The sequence below is a fragment of the Cervus elaphus genome, chromosome 25, assembly GCF_910594005.1.
Source record: "Cervus elaphus chromosome 25, mCerEla1.1, whole genome shotgun sequence".
Lineage (NCBI taxonomy): Eukaryota > Metazoa > Chordata > Mammalia > Artiodactyla > Cervidae > Cervus > Cervus elaphus.
In genome coordinates this window covers 71,184,963-71,202,658 of record NC_057839.1, presented here as the reverse complement: position 1 = coordinate 71,202,658, position 17,696 = coordinate 71,184,963, and the positions used below count along the sequence as shown (strand labels likewise).

Genomic DNA, 17,696 nt, shown 5'->3' with positions numbered 1-17,696 from the left:
CCCAGGAGCTGGTCGTCCGTGAGCTGTGGCCCACACCCTCGGGGAGGAGCTGGGGTTTCATTTCAGGATCTCGGGAGGAGCAGGCTCGGTTGGCGGCCGAGTGGGCGGTGTGTGGCCTCCTCGTGACCGCGTCCTGTGCGATCGCTGTGAGCCCCCCTCCATGCACCCTGCCCCTCGGCCTCGGGGGCCCACAAGACTGTCCTCCCCAGCCCCGGCCTTCCCCCGTGCGCAGACCCGCCCAGCCCTGCTGCTGCCTGCACCGCCCTCGGGCACAGGCTTGCCAACCCGCCAGCTGCATGGAGGCCTGCACTTGAGCCGGAGTCCAGACCCTGGCTTTAATGACAAAACGTAAGTGAGAGGCCACCCTCGGACGGAGCCGAAGCAGAGCGTGTCTGCGGCTTGTGGCTCCCCAAGGACGGACACCCACCCCTGCCCCGACCCCAGCATGGGTTCAGGGTGGCTGGAAGGGACAGAAGCTATGGGACGGCCACCACGCATGGGGTTTTGGGTCACACTGACACGGTGACCAAACGTCCACACGTGGACAACAGCTGTCTCCCGGATGTGGTGGCTTGCTCTGGAGCTGAGGGCTGGGCCCTCGGACCACCTGGGTCAGGGGAAGTGGACGCCCTCCTGGAAGAGGCTGTGATGGCCGGAGACAGAGGTGGGGAGTCGGGGGACTGTATGCGGCCTGCTTCAGGGGCAGCGCCTGCCTGCTGCCCAGAGGCCCTGGTGCCAAGTCCACACTCTTGCTGGGCTCCAGGAAGGCCTCATGGTGACCAGTCAAGGGAGGAGAGATGCCTTTTGTAACAGAAACAAACAAAAAAACTAACTTACTTGTTTAGACCTGGCTACTGGACACCTCGGAGCAGGACCGATCTGTCTCACATTCTGAAAGTCCTTCTGGAGAACGGCTGCCAGACAAACCTAGCACTGAGTGGGTGAGGGTCTCCGAGACCCTGTAATGCGGCCTCTGTGCTGCCCAACCCAGGGCTGGCAGTCAGCTTGGCCACCAAGCCCTGGTCCCGGGCAAGGAGCTCTGGCGCCCCCGCCCCCTCCGATCTTCCCCCCGCCCCCTTTCTGGATGGTGCGGCTCAGGCGCGGTCTGAGGGGCCGGCACTGCTCCATCAGTGGCTCCGGGCAGGCCTGCCAGGCTGGTGCCGCCCGTCTGGACCCTGCGGCCTGAGCTCGGGCCTGTGGTTGTCTTCGCGGCTGAAAGGCGAAGTCAGAGCGCAGCCTGCTTCCCTGGTGTGGCCGTGCTGACCACGGCCCAGCACCCAGCCTGGGGCCTCCCTCCTCCACACCCCCTGAGCACAGACGAGACAGGTCCTTTATGTCTGCACCATGGGCCCTGGTGTGGGACACGGAAGACGGGACTGCCCAGGGCCCCCTAAGCCAGGACCCCACACGACACTGTCCCACCCCACCCCAGAACCCACACGACCCCACATGACCCCCGCACGACCCCCACATGACCCTGGCCCACCCCAGCCGACTCCCTCACCGCTCTCGCCCCTCAGGCCTCTCTGCACCTGAGACAACCCCGGGCCCCACCCCATATGCCCCCACCCCGTGCCAGCCTTGCCTGCTGCCTGGCCCCCAGCTTGTCCTGGACCGGGCTCCTCGCAGGAGCCAGTGTGGGGAGCGAGCGGGCCAGTGTGTGGAGAGCAGAGGACGCGGCTCCCGCAGCCCCCACATCCGGACGGCCGCCTGGTCTGGGCCTGGACGGCCGGGGAGAGCGGCCCCCCCGCTGGCATCGGCCAGGCCCTCCCTCGGGCTCCCACCCAACACCCACGGCGCCTCGGGGAGGGCTGGCGGTGGGGCTGGGGGTCGCTGCCCCGGGAGGAGCAGACACAGGGCCAGGGCCCCAGCCGCCTCTCCACCCCCTGAAGAGCCCGATGCTTCACCAGGCGGACCAGGGCCCCACGGGACAGACGACGGGACGGCCGCGGTCCACACGCACCACGGGTGGGGGCGGGAACTCGGCGCCTTCCCAGAGACTCAGCAAGCAGCCTGGCAGGGACACGGAGGGGACGGACGGGCGGCCGAGGTTACAGCCAGTGCTGCATCCACGGGGAGGAGCAGTGGGGGGAGGCTGTACTGATGAGAGCATGGAGCCCAGGGCGGGGGGACGAGCAGGGGTCTAGGGGGGGGACGAGAGGGGGTCTGCGGGGGCGGGTACGAGAGGGGGTCTGCGGGGGACGAGAGGGGGTCTGCGGGGGGGGGGAAGAGAGGGGGTCTGCAGGGGACGAGAGGGGGTCTGGGGGGGACGAGAGGGGGTCTGCGGGGGATGAGAGGGGGTCTGGGGGGGGACGAGAGGGGGTCTGCGGGGGACGAGAGGGGGTCTGCGGGGGGGGGAAGAGAGGGGGTCTGCAGGGGATGAGAGGGGGTCTGCAGGGGGAGTGTACTGATGAGAGCATGGAGCCCCAGGGGAGACGTTGAGGGGGTCTGGAGAGCAGGAGTCAGACATTGCTGGCAAAACCAGGGAGGCATGGACCCCAGTGCAGAGGCAGGGAGTTGGCCTGGAGGCCAAGGGGTCATGCCCTCCTCGGAGCATTTTTTGTGACCTGAACAGGCTGTACGCCTGCCCGGCCTCTCACTCCATTATCCTGTGGCTGCCCCGTCACCCACGCCTCTCTGGCTCCCCCAGCTCTGGGGCCCGAAGGGCAGCTGACTGTGACGCCCATATCTCTCACAGCGGGATGCTCTGGGCTCCCTGTGGGAAGCTCAGCCCTGCCCCGTCTCAGGACTGACCGGCACCATCAAGAATGCGTGTGTCCTGCCTGCCCGGGCTCCCATGTGGGGACAGCTGAGCAGGGAGAATGCGTGCAGACATGCCTTCATGGGGTCCGTGTCTACCGGCTATCATGTCCAGCAGTGGGACTGCTGGGTCACCCTGCTTAACCCTGAGAAGCAGCAACAACGGCCCCAGCTGTCTCTCCGCGTTTAGGCACCACCTGCTGGTCTCCTTCCCTCGGGTCCTCCTCTCGGGCAGGAGGACCATCACAGCCCCAGCACGCGTGTCCGAACAGAAGGCCCCTCGCCACGGTTCTCTCCTGAGTCTCCCGGGGGGATTACGGCAGTGTCGCCCCAGCGGACAGCAGGACCTCACGGCCGGGCTGCCCACCCGGGTCTGGGGACACAGCTCGGCACCCCATCACCCGCTGTGGTTACTCTGGTCTGTTTTTATTTCAGCCCATTCATGCGGTCACTCTTCCAGCACCTGGTTTTGCCCTGCTGATCAGACCTGAGGTCAACTCCAAGGGAAGCAGGGGGCAGCTCTGAGTGTTTCATTTTTAGGCTGAAAGAGTCACTTGAGATCCTTCAACACATTCAGATTCTATACAATTTTATTCTTCTGCTAACAAAATGATACAAAGAACCTAAAAAAGGGAAACAAGAAATCAACTCTAAATGGCTTGCGGTTCCATGGTTGAGGGTGGAAAGGCTGCGGGTGAAGACACGGGGCAGGGGGCCGCGTGCACCTGCTCCACGCCAGCCGGGGTGAGCCACATGACTCAGGAGTGGGACCCACGGGCCCTCCCCAGACGCAGGAGGGGGGCCGGAAGCCACTGGGGTGGGTTTCACCGCCTAACTCAGCCCCGAACCAGACCCCTGCCCACCCATGGCATTTGGCACTAGCTGTGGCCGCTGCCCGCTGCCCAACCACCCCTCGGGTGCATCCGGAAGCTTAGCCCCCGCCTGACCTGAAATCCACGGACCAGGCTGATTCCTAGGGAGCCCACGGGAGCTGAGGCTGGGCTATTTGGGGCCCCTTCCATCGAAGCGATCTCCATACGGACAGCTTTTATCAGTGAACCCCCCGCCCCTCAGTGTTTAAATAAATAAATAAGCCGTAAGGAAAGTGAGGCACACAAGTTGCTCCAACAACATACAGTGGGTGTGATGACACATGCAAAGTGCAGACAGAGTCCAGGTCATTGGAAGATGTCGTGTCAGAGGCCTCAACACGGCTGGGACTGCCTGTCAGTGCCCCTAAGGTGGCTGGGTGCCTCGGCCGCAGCCCGACCCCTCCAGCACGAGGAGTGGGAACCGGGGTCTTGGGAGCAGGCGTGCGTCAGACGCTCACGCGTGCGGGGCTCCAGGTCCCAAAGGTGTCCCCGCCGTCGGCTGCCGTTGCCTGGAGCCTAAACCCAGGCGGGGCCGCAGGTGGGGAGACCCAGCACCCAGGGCCACCCAGGGTCTGTTTGGCTCCTTGTGGGCGCCTTGGGCGGGGCTCAGATTAGCCCTAACTGCACAACAGCCTGAAGGCCCAGCCGGGGAGTCAGCTCTGAGAGTCTGTCCGGGGGCTTCCCGCCTCGCTGGGCTACACAACGCGGTCGTCTCTGCCATCCTCCTGGGGGGAGGGGCCGAGGGGGTGGACTCGAGGAAAGCTTGTGTGCACGCTGGTGCTCAGCCTGGATGGGAGCACCCGGGGGCGTTCTAGAAACTTCCACAAAATGTCAGTGCTGGTCAGTGAGCTCTGCGGCCCCGTCGGCACGCCTGCCCAGCCGGCCCGTGGGGGCAGGGCACTATGAGTAGATGGTGACCACCTCCCGGCCGCTGCCCCTGACCAACAGCACCCTGTTCAGCCCCTCGGTCAGGACCTCAAGGAACTCCATGTCTGCAGTGGGGCCGAGTTAAGGATGCAGCCAACCTCACAATGCATGCGAAGGGCACACCTGACTTCTCAAAAGCCATGTCGTTGGGACTCAGCCGGAGGTGGAGGAAGCTAGGACTCAGGTCCATCAGGGGTGGGAGACGGGGGGTGGGGGACGGGCACTGTCCATCCACCGGGACCCCACGTCAGCCCGGCCACCACGGGGTGCAGGCCCCTGAGGTGGGCAGTCAGCCAAGAGCCCCCAAGGGATGCCCTGTCCTAAAGACTGCCTGAGCAAACTCCGGGAGACACGCTGCACTGCTCTCGGAGGCCTCGGGGCCAGGAAGGATCACTGCGGGACATCCATGTGGCCACAGCGTGTCCTGGGCCCTGTGGCGCCCACCCAAGTCAATCAGGGGTGATCCCTGGGGCCCCAGCAGTTCAGATGGGAGAAGGGCAAACACAGCCCACCTGTGGGAGCCCAAGCCCCTGCCGGCCATGCGGGGAGCAGACAGCTGGCAGGAGCCGCCGCACACAGCCTCCACATCCACCAGTCCATGGCCCCACGTGTGAGCCATGGCCTGGGTGCCCAGGCTGACCCTCAACCAATGGCAAAGGCCCCTCTGCTCCGACCCCTACCCCGGGCGCCTCTGCTGAGCAGGGGGTGCTGAGGCGTGACCCACCCCACGGGGACACCCGCCCCACGGGGATAGCACCAGCGAAGGATACAGTTCTCATCCCCCTGCCGGTTCTTGGGGGGCCCCGGCATGTTCAGCAGGACCAGCTGGGCGTCCTGCGACTTGTCCAGGACGACGCCGTTGAGCCGCACGGCTGTGTGCATCCGCCTCACGTTGGACTGGCTCCTGGGGAGGGAGACGGCCACTCAGCTCCTCCAGCGTGTCCTGGGCTCTGGGCTCTGGGCTCAGGCCCTCTTGGCTCCCATCAGAAAGGGTGGGTGGGCACAGGTCTGACCCGCTGCACAGAGAGCCCCCGGGGGGCTGTGACGACGCCCAGGGGAGCTGGTTTCTGTGCTTCGAGCATGGCCGTGGGACGGCACGGGGCAGCCCGCCAGCTCCCGGGCGTCTCCCGTGGAGGCCCCTGGCCGGGGCTGGGTCAGACTTAAAGGCTGCCGCTAGCTCCTGCTGACGTGGGCTGGGGTTCATGGGGCCAGGCAGAGGGCGAGTAAGGGAGGTGCTGGTCCTCCGCCGGCTCCCAAGGCCGGAGGTCTTGGGACCAGGCCACAGACTCAGGCCCACCCCCAGCTCTGCCCACCAGCCGCCACAGCTGACAGCTGAAGGATGAGAGCCCCTGCCCCCGGTGACCAGACCCCGTGCCCACGTCCTCCTGGCCCGCCCCATCTCCACTCCCCAGGAGTGGGCGGAGCAGCCACGGGCACCTAAGGGTCCTGGGTGGCCCCAAGGGAGGGTCCCCAGGGGAGTGGGCCTGGGGATGTCCCCCGCCCTCCTGCCCCACTCCCCCAGCCAGCCGCCTTCCAGGATGCACGGAGCGGACCCCAGCTGTGGCCTCCCACCTCACGGCACCAGGAACTCCCCGTATGCTGGGCGCTCGGGCACCTCTGCCAAGGCCAGGGCCGCACACAGGAGACGCAGCCCAAAGGTCACCTGTGGCCCGAACTGAGAGGGATGGGCAGACAGAGGCCACCCCACGAGGGGTCAGGGAAAGGCCCACAGGAGGAATCGTGGACCACAGCCTTTGATCAACACAGCCCTTCAGCCAAATGAAGCCAATTACGGCCGCCAATTACCAGGAGGGAAGCAGGGAAATGGAGCCCTTGGTTTCCTCTCTCCAATTTTGTCTGATAAAATTACAGGCTGGGCCTCTGTCCATGGCAGTCAGGGGTCTTTTGTTATAAGAACCATGAATTAGTTGCCAGGATGGACCACAATTACCAGTGTGTTTGGGGGCAGTGACCCCAGGAATGTGAATGTGATATTAAAGGGTCTCTCTGGGTTAAGGGTCTGAAAACACACATATAATCTAAAAATCAGGAGTCTGGGTCTGGACAGACCCACGCCTCCAAGACGACAGGCCCCGTGGAGGGCAGAGGCCGGGCAGCTCTCGAGTGTCCAGGACGCGAACAGAGAGCAGCTGTGAGGCCACAGACAGGGCAGGGGGCTGGGCGCTGAGCCTGGCGGGGAGGGGAGGACACAGGTGGTGGACACAGGGAGGACTCGCGGCCAACGTGGGCGCGGAGCTGGGAGCCGGATCCCCACTCTGGATGGCGGTCTGGAGGACACCCATGATCTACACACCTGGGTCACGGGGCCCAGGGAGCCCCCCTCAGGGCGGGCACGTGTCATCAGGGGGCTGACCGCCTGCCTTCCAGGAATCCCTCCAGCCGACTCCAAGGAGGCGCCCGGGGGAGGCCCTGTCCCCGAGCCCGCCTCCCACGCATCCTGCTGACCCACCGGGCACACACGGGGCACGGGCCCAAGGCTCACAGCGCCTTTTGCAGGGACGCCTGCCCCTGCGTCCACAGACTTGCTTTTGTCCTTCGGTCAGGAGGCTTTACGTGGAGGGCACTTTAAATTCATGAGAGAACAGCAGGCAACGGGGCTCAGCCTGTGTTCCCAGTCGCCTGTGTGTCCTGGCCCCTGTGCGATCCGCTCGGGTTTAGGGGCTGCAAGTGCAGTCCCAAACCCCATGGCTCTGCAGGGCGAGCGGCCGGGGCTCCCGAGGGAGGGAACACAGCCTGGAAGTCACAGGGGGCCCAGGGCAGACAGAGGCACAGCCAGACAGCACCCCCTGGCCTGGAGCCCTGGCTCCAGAGGTTCACCCACATCCCTGCTCACGAGACTAAAGGCAGCCGCTTCCTGGGGGCAAGGGGTGCCCGGCGCCGGGCAGACGGGAGGACACACTGTCCGGGCAGAGCCGGATCACAGAGCCTGAACCCCTGGCCCCGAGGGACACGGGTGGACAATCACTGCAGTTTTGGGCACAGCCAGCCTCTGCTCCGCTGCAGAGCCGCTCAGGGCCGCCCCGGCTCGGTCCTCATGCGCTACCCAGAGAAGGAATTTCGGGTATGCGCCCTGAGCGGCTCTGGACAGAGGGAGCAAACTAAACAGGAAATTACTGAAAGCCAGGGTGGGGAAGTGCCACATGTACATGGACACGCACACACAGAACAGGCGCATGTATACGGACAGGCAAATACACACACACAGATATGCACACAGGCCAGGCACATGTACACGGACACACACACACAGATCAGGCGTGTGTACACCATGGACATACATACACATGGACACGCACGCAAACACACACACAGACATGCACACAGGCCAGGCACATGTACACGGACACACACACACAGATCAGGCGCAAGTACACCAACAGGCAGATACACACACACAGATATGCACACAGGCCAGGCACATGTACATGGACATGCACGCACACATGGACACGCACACAGGCCAGGCTCATGTACACCATGGACATACATACACACGGACATGTGCGCGCACACACGGACATGCATGCACAAAGACCAGGCATATATATATACGTCATGGACACGCAAGTTCACACACACGCGGACGTGCACACAGGCCAGGCACATGTACACAGGCATGCGCACACACAGGACCAAGCACACCCATGTATTTGAGCACACCCACACATGGGGTTGTGCCTGCATGCACTGACCCACACCTGGGGCCAGGTAAATGTGTGGACACAGCATGCACAAGGCCAGGCACACGCACATACTCACGGAACACCCACACATGGCCCTGCACACACACGGGGCTGTGTACACACTCGGACATGCACACGCAGTTCACGGGGGTTGTGCGTGCAATGCATGCCAGGCAACCACATCTACGAGGTCCGGGGTAAGGGGGTGACTTACAGGTTTCCCCATTCTCTACACGGGAGAGAAAACAGAGAATGTGTTACTTCAGGAGGACACGCAGCATGTGTCACATAGCTACTCGCTTCCCAAGGCCACCCTTTCTCAGCTGACAGTGTCCTTCTCGAGAAGACAGGCCCCCCAGACCCTGTGACCCGTAGGGCTCCATGGCTCAGCTCCACTGCCCAAGACTCTGCAGACGCTGTCCTGGCCTCCCACCCAGAACCCTCCATCTCCCAGGTCCAGCCACACTGCGCACTGAGACGGGGCCATCCCCAGGGCTCTCAGCTCAACGCCACAGCTGTGAGCCAAGCAGGGTGGAAGGGCAGCCTGGAGGGTCCCCGCTGGGGCTTGGCTCTGACCTCTGGGTGCTGGGACCCCCACCAGGAACACCAACGGCAGCCTCACCGGCCTCCTCACCCACGTCCCCGCTAACTGCGCCCAGGGCTGGCTCCCCGTTCATGGGCCGTGTGGGCTGCGGCTCCTGACAGGCAGCGGGGGCCCCCTGCCCCCCAGCTGGGGTCGGGGCAGCATGACACTCACGGCTTCAGGCTGAAGAGGTCCTTGAACCCGGACACGGTGGTGTCCTTGTTCCGATGCTTCTCAGCAACCAGCTTCTCCTTCGTCCAGGTCATCTGCACCCTGTCGGGCGTGGACGGGACCTGGGCCCTGCTGGCCATGGCCGAGTGGGAAGCCGTGTTCCTATCATGGATGAGCTGAGCCTGGTGGGGGCGGGGAAGCGCAGCCTCACTCACCGGCCCACACAATTGCAGGCACATAGGATCGTGGGCATGCACGGCTCCCGAGAGTGCAAGGCTGGCCCGGGGCTGCGATGCCCTCCAGGATGGGAACCAACCCCCCGTGGGGAGAGAAGCCGGCCAGCCCCACGGACCCAAGACAGACACGGCAACACGGCCCCGAGCCCAGGCCCATGAGGGGCAGGGGGTAGGACCAGGCGCGGAGGCAAAATGCCCCCGTGACCTCGGAGCCCCTGGCCTGAGGGCTGCGTGTTGTCCGGGCGCCCGTGGACCGCACACACCTCCCGTTCCCGCTCCGTCTTGGACAGCTGCATCTGCTTCAGCATTTGTGACCGCTGCTCCATCATCAGCGTCCGCTCGTAGGTGAAGGCTGAGATGTCGTTCTCCACCTGCGGACCCGAAGCACGGGACTGAGCCCCATCCCCGGAGAGCGGGCCACGGCCCCAGCGAGCCCGTCCCAGGACGTGTGGCCGTGAGCGTGTACAGTCACGACGAAATGCCCTCACCCTTCCTGGGGCCATGGTCACAGACACGCGAGAGGCCCTTGAGGAAGGACTGCCCCGGCTCTGGTCGCAGGCCCGCCCGCCTGCACGGGACCGTTGGGAACCTCCCTCTGGCCACGGGCTCGGATCCCGAGCGGCTGGTCCTGTGGTCACGTTTTCCCGCCACGAACTCACAGCCCAGACACCCACAGGGTGACTTCAGGCAAAGCTACACTGAGGGACTCGCTGCAAACTGCCCAGCCCGCCTCGAAGCCGGGCTCAGAGACAGAAGGAGCCCGAGACGCAGCCACCCCGGAGCTCAAGACGGACTCCGAGGATGACTAGACCTGGGCTGTGGGGACCAGAGGCCCCGCCCAGCGCCCGCCGGCCCTCACCATCTCCACCACCTCCACCTCGGCGCTGATCCGCAGGTGGTACAGGAAGGTCTGCAGGTCCTTCTTCATCTGGATGCTGTTGTCGTCCACCTGGGCCACCGTGAAGATGCGCATCTGACACCTCCTCCACACCTGGTGGGCGGGGCCGTCAGTCCTGCTGCCCCCGACCCTGCCCTCGGGCGACCCCACCCCCGACCCCACGCTGGGGGACCCCCCGCTCGGGGGGCCCCACTCCCTGCGAGCCTTCCCCCAGGGAACCCCGCGTGCCTCCCCCTGTGCCCCCCGACCTTGTGCTGCCGCAGCAGGAAGGGCAACAGCATGAGCAGGCCCCCGTCGTGGACGATCCACCAGACGTCGATGTGCCCGCTGCTGAAGCGCTGCTGGTTGTGGGGGAACAGGTCCACGTTCTTGGCCACCAGCAGGGCCTGCTGGGCAGCTGTGGTGTCACGCACGGTGTCTGCAGGCAGGGGCGGTCACGGGTCACGGGGCGCTGGGGAGCAGCTGGACGGGGGAGGGCTGGGGTCGCCCTCAAGCCCACCCCGCTGCGGCTGGAACTGCCCCCGGGGAACCGCGAGCCCCCTCCGAGTGGGGCGGGGCCGGGGACCCACCCACGAAGTTCCTCCAGGAGGAGGGGCCGTCTGCCTGCCTCCAGGCCCCGGGCCAGCCCACGAGCACCGTATTGTGCTTCATGGCCCCCAGGCCGGCCGACTGGATGAGGTGCGACATGCCGTCCCGCAGGCTGGACGACACCACCAGCTGGCAGAAGCCCTTGGTCTTCTCGGCGCTCATCAGGGCCCGGATGTTCTGCGGCGCGGGAAGGCGGGAGGGCGTCAGCAGGGGGCTGGGGGCGGACCACGTGCACCCCGTCACCCCCACTCCGGGCACCGGCAGCTTCCACGTGGATGTCACAGCCTCACACACGGAGGCTAGAGGCTGAGCAGCCAGAGTCCAGGCCAGGCGGCGCGCTCGGGGCTGGCTGCGTGCACGTGAGTACACGTGAGGAGCGCGGGGGCACAGCTAATCACCGGGACCGTGCAGTCACCGCCCACCCACCCCCACACGCGGACACCCTGCCCTGGCTCCTGCTCCCTGGGGGCCAGGCCAGCATGCGTGGGGCCCAACGGCTCCTCCTGGAAGCCCACAGAGCTGGCTCTTCAGGAGGGACAGGCCGGCCTCCTGGACCGCACGCCAGCCCCTGATGGGCAGCTCAATGCCCAGTGAGGCCACACGCGCAGGGACCACAGGAGGCCTTCCATCCAGACGGCCCGGCCTGTGCCCAACAGCCGCCTCCCAGCCTTGCTGACCGGCTCTTGGGGGCCTGGTGTGGGTCCCACACGAGCAGGAGCATGGCCCTGCAAGGGAGGCCTGGACTCAGGGCCTCTGGCCTCGGAGCCAAGACAGCCAACCTCACTTGTCCTGAGCCCCCGCTGTGGGCACTTGTGATGGACACCTGGGGAACTCACACTGACACGTCTCCCCTTGACAGCGCACCCCACTCGACTGCCCAGGTGTAGGCGACCACCTGTGAGGGCTGCTGGCTGAGGGAGGGGGGTCCCACCAGCTGGGATGTGGCCCAGGGCCGCCGCAGGGCAGCTGCACCGCCGCCCAGGACCCCTGGACACGCGCTCCTGGAGACCACCCCAGGGGCCCGGCCTCCCTGCTCAAGGGGCTCAAAGGCCACACGTTCCAGCTCTGAGACCAACGGCTTCTCAGGTCACGGACGGGAGTGCGGACCTGCACTGCGGCTTCGAGGAGCCCCCGTGGGGTTCCGAGCAGCAGCGCCTGGGGCCTCGGACACCAGCACCACCCTGAGCCCGAGGCTCCCTGCTCCAGGAGATGCCTCACCCACGCTCCCCCTACACCCCGGCCAGCCCTGCGCTCACCGGATCATCTGATGTGGGCCCCTCCATCCCCCAAGTCCCCCAGGAACCAGCAGGGCCCCCCACCACGAGGTCGCTGTTTCCATGAATGGGCCAACACACAACGTCTCAAGGCAGGCCCACAAACCCTGCCCAGGCTTCCGCCTGCAAAGCCGCGTGGGTGCGTCCAGCAGGCGTGACCAGTACAGCGAACCTGGGGCACCCGACCACGGCCTGCGGTCCTCACCCTCTGAGTCCCCCTTGAGCGCCTCCACCAGCCCCTCCCCTGGGGAACCCGCATGGCGCCAAGCTCCACCCCTGCCAGACGCCTGGGGTGACCTCAGCGGGGCCTCCCCTCTCCCCCAGCAGCGCCAGGATCCAGCCAGCGGCTCCGGATGGGATGGGGCCCTCGAGGTAGAGACGGCGGAGCACCTGATGGGGAGACTGCCGCTCCATAAAACCATCGGGGAGACCAGAACCGCACCTGAGACCTGCCTCTCCATAAACCATCACGGAAACCAGAACCACAGATGTGAGACCCGCCTCTCCATAAGCCATCACGGAGACCAGATGTGAGACCCGCCTCTCCGTAAACCATCACGGAGACCAGAACCGCATCTCTGCCCAGCCTCAGGCGCATCAGGTACCACCCCCATGCCAAGGAAGGCAGATTTCACGGAACAGAACTCAGAGCTCATCTGTGAAAGGAACCCTGTGGGCCTTTGTTGAAACACCACAAGCACCTGGCCAACTGGGAGAGCAATAGTTAAAAGCAAAACGAGCTCTCGGAATGGTATTTCCAGAGCCGTTTGTTTAAACACAGCGGCAGGGGAAGGGCTGGAGGGACACGCGCTGGGTGACGCCACTCGAGTCTGGAAGGGGGGCCGTGAATCCAGTTGTGCTGGTGCCGTTTCAGGCGGCGGCGCTGAGCTCTGACCACCCCCCACCCTCTCTGTCTGGGCCAGACGCCCACCTCCCCAGCCGTCCCCAGAGACACTGGGGGGACAAAGGGGCCACGGTCAGAGAGAGAGAAGACGCTCTCTGGTCCCAGCCCCACATGAGTGCAGCCGGAGGCCACCCCAGCACTCTGAGCACGGAGCCAGCCCCCACCTCAGCATGGGGATCGGGTCTGGAGCATCTCGCAGCAGATGCGGGGGCTGTCCAGAAGACAGCGCCGACACACGGAGGCCGCTCTGCCAGCGAGGATGGCACACGGCATCCGCACCAGGACGGCGGCCACGAGCCTGGGGTCAAACCCACAGCCACGCTCTGGCGTCTGCGCCCACGGTCACAGACGACCCCGGAGTGTACACCCGGGATCACGGCCATCATGCTGGTGTCTACACCCAAAGTCACAGACACAACCCATGTCTACATCCGGGATCACAGCCACAACGCTGGTGACTACACCCAAAGTCATAAACAAAACCCCGGTGTCTACACCCAGGGTCACAGCCACAACACCAGTGTCTACACCCAAAGTCACAGACACAACACAATCACAGCCACCACCCTCGTGACTACATCCAAAGTCAGAGACACAACCCCGGGGTCTGCACCTAGGATCACGGCCACCACGCTGGTGACTACACCCAAAGTCATAGACACAACCCTGGTGTCTACACCCAAAGTCACAGACACAACCCATGTCTACACCCGGGATCACAGCCACAACGCTGGTGACTACACCCAAAGTCATAGACAAAACCCCGGTGTCTACACCCAGGGTCACAGCCACCACACTGGTGACTACATCCAAAGTCACAGACACAACCCTGGTGTCTACACCCAGGATCACGGCCACCACGCTGGTATCTACATCCAAAGTCAGAGACACAACCCCAGGGCCTACACCCAGGGTCACGGCCACAACACAATCACGGCCACCACACTGGTGACTACACCCAAAGTCACAGACACAACCCATGTCTACACCCGGGATCACAGCCACAACGCTGGTGACTACACCCAAAGTCATAGACAAAACCCTGGTGTCTACACCCAAAGTCACAGACACAACACAATCACAGCCACCACCCTCGTGACTACATCCAAAGTCACAGACACAACCCCAGTGTCTACACCCAGGATCACGGCCACCACGCTGGTGTCTACATCCAAAGTCACAGACACAACCCCGGTGTCTACGCCCACGGCCGTGACCCAGGCATCTGCATCCATGACTCACAGCCATGACCTCAGTGTCTACACCCAGGGTCATGACCATAACCTTGGGGTCCACACCCAGAGTCAGACAACCCTGGTGTCTACACCCACTGCCCACAGCCATGACCTCAGTGTGCACACCCAGGGTCATGACCATGACCTTGGGGTCCACACCCAGAGTCAGACAACCCCAGTGTCTACATCCTCTGCCCACAGCCATGACCTCAGTGTGCACACCCAGGGTCACAGCCACAACCCGTGTCTACACCCACGGCCCACGGCCCCGACCCCGGGGTCTACACACATGGCTCACACCCACAGCTGCCACGGCAAACCCCTGGGTCATGACGACCCCAGAAAGGACAGCTGGAGCCCCTGCAGACAAGGAAGAGGGTAGACGTCTCGAGATACAGGGGCTGTGACCCTCCGAGAGGCCGGGCCTGCCCCAGGCGCTCTGGGGGGCCCCCTGGACGCAGCCTGATCTATAAACACACGGACAGCAGGGCTGAGCCAGACCCACCAGGCAGCCCACAGGTGGGCACAGCAGACAAGGGCGCCCACGGCAGCCCGCACCCCGCAGCCGGGCTAGAGGTGAACGGGGAGGCCGGACGGGACAGGGGGATGGGGGGCAGTGGGGCTGGTGTCACAAACACCTGAGACAGATGCGCAGCTGGGGAGGAAGACAGCCGGTAGCGGCCCTGCCTGGAAACCCCCGGGCAGGTGGGCGGAGGTGACAGGAGGCGGGCCACGCAGGGACAGCCAGGCGGCGCCGTCACTGTCTGTGAGCCTGAACCGTCCACAGTGGGGTTTGAGGGTTAGGGACACCAGGGCCGCCCCAGATCCAGGGCAGAGTCCACAGCCGTGCTGGCAGGGCGTCCGAGTCAGAGGACAGAGCGCTGGCCAGCCCCCACGGCCCCCTCTGGACGGGCCTGAAGCGGAGCGGAAGGAACAGGAACTAGTCCCGCCCACTGGGAGTCTTGCCCCGGGGCAGTGCTCAGCCCGGCCCACTGACCAGCCCGCTGCCCTGCCCACCACCCGGCCCCACCCAAGGCCTCAGGGTCTCAGCGGTTCCCTGCCTGTTCAAACTCAGAAACCACATCCGCTTGGAAACATGAACAGGACTCAGCGCAACCCACGCACCATGGCAGGCGTGCCGGCGGAAACACTGATGGGGCCTGCTCCCCCCAGACCCCAGGCAGCCCACCTCCTCGGCCTGCTGGGCCTCCACATGCTTGTCCAGGAAGGTGCCCTCCAGCACGGAGCCCACGATGGTCAGGCCCCTGCCGGCCTTGAGCTGCGACGTGAAGGAGAGCAGGCGGGGGTGCTTCACGTGCTGCTCGGTGTCCAGGTTCAGCAGCACCAGCACCTGGGGCCTGGGGGGGGGAGGCGTTACCGCGGCAACTCAGCATCCACCAGGGGGAGCCCGTGTTCCAGGGGGCAGCACCCCCCAGGAGTGGGGCGGCGGACAGGCCCCCTCCATCCGTGGTGGGGCCCCAAATAGCTCCGCTCACCCCCTGCACCCGACGCCCCAAGCAAAGATCAGACCCGAGATGAGTGGTCCTGGCACTCGAGGACCACCGCCCCTAATGGGGGGCACCCCTTCTCCCCGTGAGGCCTGACCTCAGGATGGGGTGTGGGGCCAGCTGAGAGATCCCAGCTCTCGGGGACCACGGCCCCTAATGGGGGGGCACCCCTTCCCCCAGTGAGGCCTAACCTCAGGAAGGGGCGCGGGGCCGGGTGAGTGGTCCCAGCGCTTGGGGACCACCGCTCCTAATGGGGGGTGGGGCACCCCTTCTCCCCATGAGGCCTGACCTCGGGGCAGGGGGCAGGGGGCAGGGGGCAGGGGGCAGGGGGCGTGCGCGGCTCACCTCCAGTTCTTGGTATGCAGCGGGCCGTGCTCCACATGCAGCAGGGCGTAGCGGGCGGCATTCAAGGACAGCCCGCGGATGCCATCGCCCCACTCCTTCTCGGCTCTGTGGGGGGGTAGCGCAGGGATGAGGCCCGGCCCCCAGCACACCCAGGTAGACCCACAGGCAGCCAGCTCAGGGGCGTGGGGGTCTCTCAGTGCTTCTGTGACAAAGGAGCGGCTTCCCGAGCTGGGCAGGAACGGGGCAGACAGGGGAGGGGGGTCCAGGTGGGGCTGATGGGGGTGCAGGGCTCGCCGGAGCGGTCAAGGCCCCCAGACCCTCCCTCCAAGCTTGGAAGAGCTGGACGGGGCCGTCAGGCTTCACCCCCAGAGGCCTCTCATCACCCCCAGTCCAAGAGGCCCCCAAGTCCCTCCCCCGCAAGGCCTCTGCTCCCGGAGGGGGCCAGGGTATGAAGGGGAAATGCCCCCATGATGGACCCAGGGCTCTGAGATGCAGGTAACCTGCCCATCGCGTAGGGTTTTATGGGGAAACGTTATAATGCGCACACATCAGTGCCATCATCAGACGGATCTCACAGCTCACAGACACACTGCTAAAACAGCGTGGCTTCTGCACTTGGACACAGACAAACGCAGAGACACATGGTAACAAACACGAGCGGACCAGAAGAGGTGCGCGTGGCCGCCAGCTCACCCGCGGTACTCGATGTACTTGTAGATGCAGCCGGCAATGAGCATGGCGCACAGCGCGTAGTACCAGGAGCAGATGAACATCAGGGCGAAGCAGAGGCTCATGCCCAGGAAGGACAGGGTCCTGCGGGGCGGCAGCCCAGGCCCGCGCTCACCACCCAGGCCCCAAGCCAGTGCCCGAGCGGCCGCCCAAGGCCTCCCCCGATCCCAGCGGGAGGACCCAGGCCTTGGTGCCGGCCGAGGCTCGTCCACCTGGGCCGTCCCAAGGGCTGAAGCGGCCCCGGGGCTGGGAGACGGCCGGTGCAGGAAAGACAGCCGGAGCCCCGGGGGCGGCTGCCCCCCACACACCCCCTGGAAGGCAGGGGCAGCTCCGCACGCTCACCAGTGGTAGTACTTGAAGCGCGGGCGCCAGCTGGGCGTGCGCAGCAGCGTCTGCAGGGCACAGGCCAGGTTCACGAACATGTAGCACATGAGGAAAAACCTGGGGTGCGAGCGGCAGCGTGAGGGCCGGGCCGGGCCGGGCCCCGGGGGTCCTGCCAGCCTCATCCGCGCCCCCATGAGCAGGTGCCCCTGGCGGCCACTCACATGGACAGGATGGGGGCCACGCTGTCCAGGGAGGCGATGAGGATGCCTGTCTCGCAGATGAGCGCTGTGAGCAGCAGGGCCCACGTGGGCTCCCCGTTGGCCTTCCCATGGCCAAACACCTGCCCGGAGAAGGGGGCGGCACCAGAAGAACGCTTACGTGCGGGCACGAGGCCGAGATGCTCATGTTCAGCTCAAAGCAGGCCTCGGGGCGGCGACACAAGGACGGAGCCCACCCAGCCACAGCCAGGAGGAGAGGCCAGAGTGCGGACCCCGGGGCTCCCGTCGAGTGCCGGCCGGGGGCACAGCCTGGGAGGGCCCCGCGGGGACCGTGCTGCTGGGCCTGGGCCCTCCCCCGCCGCCAAGCGAGGGCAGGGCTCCTGGGAGGAAGCTTTGCCCCCCGCCTCCTCCCCCCAGGCG

The 17,696-nt window shown here is 65.5% G+C and overlaps 1 protein-coding gene across 5 annotated transcripts in view; it reads right to left on the bottom strand.

Moving 5' to 3' along the window:
- Positions 1–3,332: 3,332 nt before the first annotated feature.
- Positions 3,333–17,696, bottom strand: part of SLC12A7 (solute carrier family 12 member 7) — a 60,388-nt gene continuing 46,024 nt past the window's right edge. For 3 of the 5 annotated variants that reach the window (XM_043887422.1, XM_043887426.1, XM_043887424.1), the window contains 13 exons: positions 17,280–17,398; positions 17,077–17,175; positions 16,699–16,818; positions 16,006–16,110; positions 15,342–15,510; positions 10,721–10,916; positions 10,400–10,569; positions 10,113–10,244; positions 9,517–9,624; positions 9,021–9,199; positions 8,478–8,492; positions 5,330–5,463; positions 3,333–4,624 (listed from right to left, as the gene is read on the bottom strand). In XM_043887422.1, coding sequence (XP_043743357.1) covers positions 4,533–4,624; positions 5,330–5,463; positions 8,478–8,492; positions 9,021–9,199; positions 9,517–9,624; positions 10,113–10,244; positions 10,400–10,569; positions 10,721–10,916; positions 15,342–15,510; positions 16,006–16,110; positions 16,699–16,818; positions 17,077–17,175; positions 17,280–17,398 — 1,638 coding nt within the window. In that variant the 3' untranslated portion in view covers positions 3,333–4,532. The remainder of the gene's footprint in view (positions 4,625–5,329; positions 5,464–8,477; positions 8,493–9,020; positions 9,200–9,516; positions 9,625–10,112; positions 10,245–10,399; positions 10,570–10,720; positions 10,917–15,341; positions 15,511–16,005; positions 16,111–16,698; positions 16,819–17,076; positions 17,176–17,279; positions 17,399–17,696) is intronic. The other 2 variants (XM_043887423.1, XM_043887425.1) reach the window with 1 other exon arrangement.